The sequence below is a fragment of the Musa acuminata genome, chromosome BXJ1-7, assembly GCF_036884655.1.
Source record: "Musa acuminata AAA Group cultivar baxijiao chromosome BXJ1-7, Cavendish_Baxijiao_AAA, whole genome shotgun sequence".
Taxonomy (NCBI): Eukaryota; Viridiplantae; Streptophyta; class Magnoliopsida; order Zingiberales; family Musaceae; genus Musa; species Musa acuminata.
This window is the reverse complement of record NC_088333.1, coordinates 41127501-41130194: the sequence shown is the minus strand read 5'-3', so window position 1 is coordinate 41130194 and position 2694 is coordinate 41127501. Positions and strand designations below refer to the sequence as shown.

The following is a 2694-nucleotide window of genomic DNA, read 5'->3' as shown; positions in this document are numbered from 1 at the left end:
ATCTGTTTATCTCGATCGTATACTATGCTTTTCATCGTTGGATTTACTGTCACTTAAGACTTATAATTTAAATTTAATGGAAATCAGGACAAGAGGGAGAGAAGAAGAAGAAGACATGCAGGAAAGACATGTTCTCGAGGGCCGAATGCTCACCTGAGCGTTGCAACAGATTCTGTAGCAGCAATTACGATCATGGAGGTAGCTATTGTCCCCCGGAGAACATCCACCAGTGCAGCTGCTTCTATTGGTGTGATGCTTAATTAGGGTTCATCTCAGTTATCTGAATAAAACTTCCGTTATTAAACATTGTCAGTGTCAAAATTATCTCTAACAAAATCTTAAATTAATAATTTTTAAATATATCAATTATAATCGATGATTAAACTATTTTCGAACTCACATTATATATATTTATATAATAATAATAATAATAATAATAATAATAATAATAATAATAATAATATACTCAAGTAAACTACTAGTAATAAATATTAATAATTTGAGTACCTAAAACACGCTTTATTACTGTTATCAGTCCATTGGTCTGCTTATATCAGCCAATTTACAGTACACAGAAACATATGTAGCGCAAACTCCGATAATGCCCCTCCGATAGGGTCGGTTACGAAGATGTCCGTCGACGGGGAGGCGGCGCCACCCCCGCCGCTCGTCCACCGCGACTGGTTCTTCCCGTCCGCCGCCCCCTTTCTCCACACCGCCGCCTCCTCCTCGTCCAAACCCGCAAACCCTAGGCGGCCCCCGCTCTTTCCGTCCACCCGAAGGAACCCCAAACCCTATCTCGGTCGATCCAGGCCGCCGATGACCACGAGAAGTTTCCCCTCGTCGTCTGGTTCTTCGTCCGCCCCTTCGTCGGCGTCGCCGTCGCCGCTGCAATCCTTTGTCGCACGCGGGGACTCCAGGTACGCCGGGATCCGCCGGAAGGTCTGCTTCGATGCGCCGAGGGCGAAAGACGCGGCGAGAATGGAGGGGCGGAAAGCCGCTCCGGGTCTCAGAACGGCGGCGATTACTGATAGCGGCGCGGGTTCTCCCGGTGGTCGGATCAAGAGCCGCTGGTCCTTGTCGGTTTTCGTCGCGGTTGGTTGATTTCCTTGGTTACTTGTCGATATCTTTAAATCTACTGTAATAATTAGGCAATACATAGTTAATCGGTAAGCTGTTTCTTTTCGTTGGATTTTTGGGATTCGGTAAAATTAATTTCTCCGTCACATCTTTTGTTAAGATGACTTGATATGAAAAGGACACATATTTAGTGGATACCATGAGAGGATACGGTCTCACCTCAAGGCCTCAGGGACTTTTAACGGAAGCCGTGACATGCCGAAAGGAAGATGAAAGCTTCTTGTCATGGTGTGACAGGCAACCTGCTGTTGTATTTTCTTGGCTTCCTCTGCTCATCAACAGTAGACAGAACAAATACTCAATGAATCACCAAGAAACCATCGCATTATTTATAGCTAAAACGAATTAAATAGGCTAGTGTTCTCACCAACTGGTGTTCAGCTGGCATCGATGTGAAAAGTCCCAACTGTTGTCTATATTCGCCGATTATCCTATTGTGGAGGGAACTTCAAACAAAAGCAGAAAGGTAATAAGGAAGAATTCTGCAAAGACTACTTTATTTCAAATGCAGTGGGATTGGACAAAAGCTAAAACCTGGTATTACTTCGGCAGTTAACCTTGGACTGAGTTACTGCTTGAGGAAAGCTTCCTCCACCACCGTGCGTACACATGCCATCTTCTTTCTTTTCCCTTTCTGTTGGGAGGAGGTTGTTGGAAGGAGGTAATGGGGGAACGGAATTATTAAATTAACATGTGAGCACGGGAACAGAATTTCATGGGCGATAGGTCTAGTATATTGTCGTTAACCATAACTCCTAACATACAAATTGACTGAAAATTACATAACCTTTTATTAGTATTTGAAATAGATATATACAAATTTGCTTATCTTGTTGTTTAAGAAATCCATCTATTGGACACTTAATCCAAAAGTACAGACTGAGTGCAATGACTTATTTGCCGTAGCATTTGCAAATTGTATACTTGTTGTTTAACATTCAAATTGGTGCTTGCAGGTTGTTATCACAATCTTATGCTCCCTTATTCGCAAGAACTTTTTACTATACAATGAAGTTATACTTTTACAGGTTAGCAAGCATGAACATTCATATTTGTTTATGGAATTTAGTTCGTTGCCATTGTAACTTGCATATACATGGCATGGAGGATTTATGTCGTAATTTGTTTATATTAGCATAGGATCTTTCTGCATTCATTTTCAACTTTTTGCCGCTGTGTGGATCCTTGCTTCCATTCAGCTCCTTTAATAAAAATATTTTTATTTACTTGAGGAACACAATTTTTTAAATTTTTTTAGTAAGTCTATCATTGGTCTTCATCTATCTCTCATGACTTTAATTGTAGTAAGTGTTAACTGACCTAGCTTTATCAGCACATTTGTAAGATTTGTTAACATGTTTAAATAATCTTACATGGTTTTGTTGATTTATGCTTAGTTAATACTTAATTTTTTGTTATTTCAAACATTTCATATTTTATCACTAGCAATAGAACATGTCTCAATAACATCATCTTTGCAACACTATATTTAGAGGTAGAGATCAGGATTCGGGTCACATAAACAAACTCTCTAATCTCTATATTTAGAAGGAA

At 40.0% G+C, this 2694-nt stretch overlaps 1 protein-coding gene across 2 annotated transcripts in view; it reads left to right on the top strand.

Moving 5' to 3' along the window:
- Window positions 1-562: 562 nt before the first annotated feature.
- LOC135585259 (probable ion channel CASTOR) overlaps window positions 563-2694 on the top strand; it is a 13231-nt gene continuing 11099 nt past the window's right edge. For both annotated transcript variants that reach the window (XM_065193217.1, XM_065193216.1), the window contains exons 1-2: window positions 563-1095; window positions 2097-2168. In XM_065193217.1, the coding sequence (XP_065049289.1) occupies window positions 631-1095; window positions 2097-2168 (537 nt within the window). In that variant the 5' untranslated portion in view covers window positions 563-630. The remainder of the gene's footprint in view (window positions 1096-2096; window positions 2169-2694) is intronic.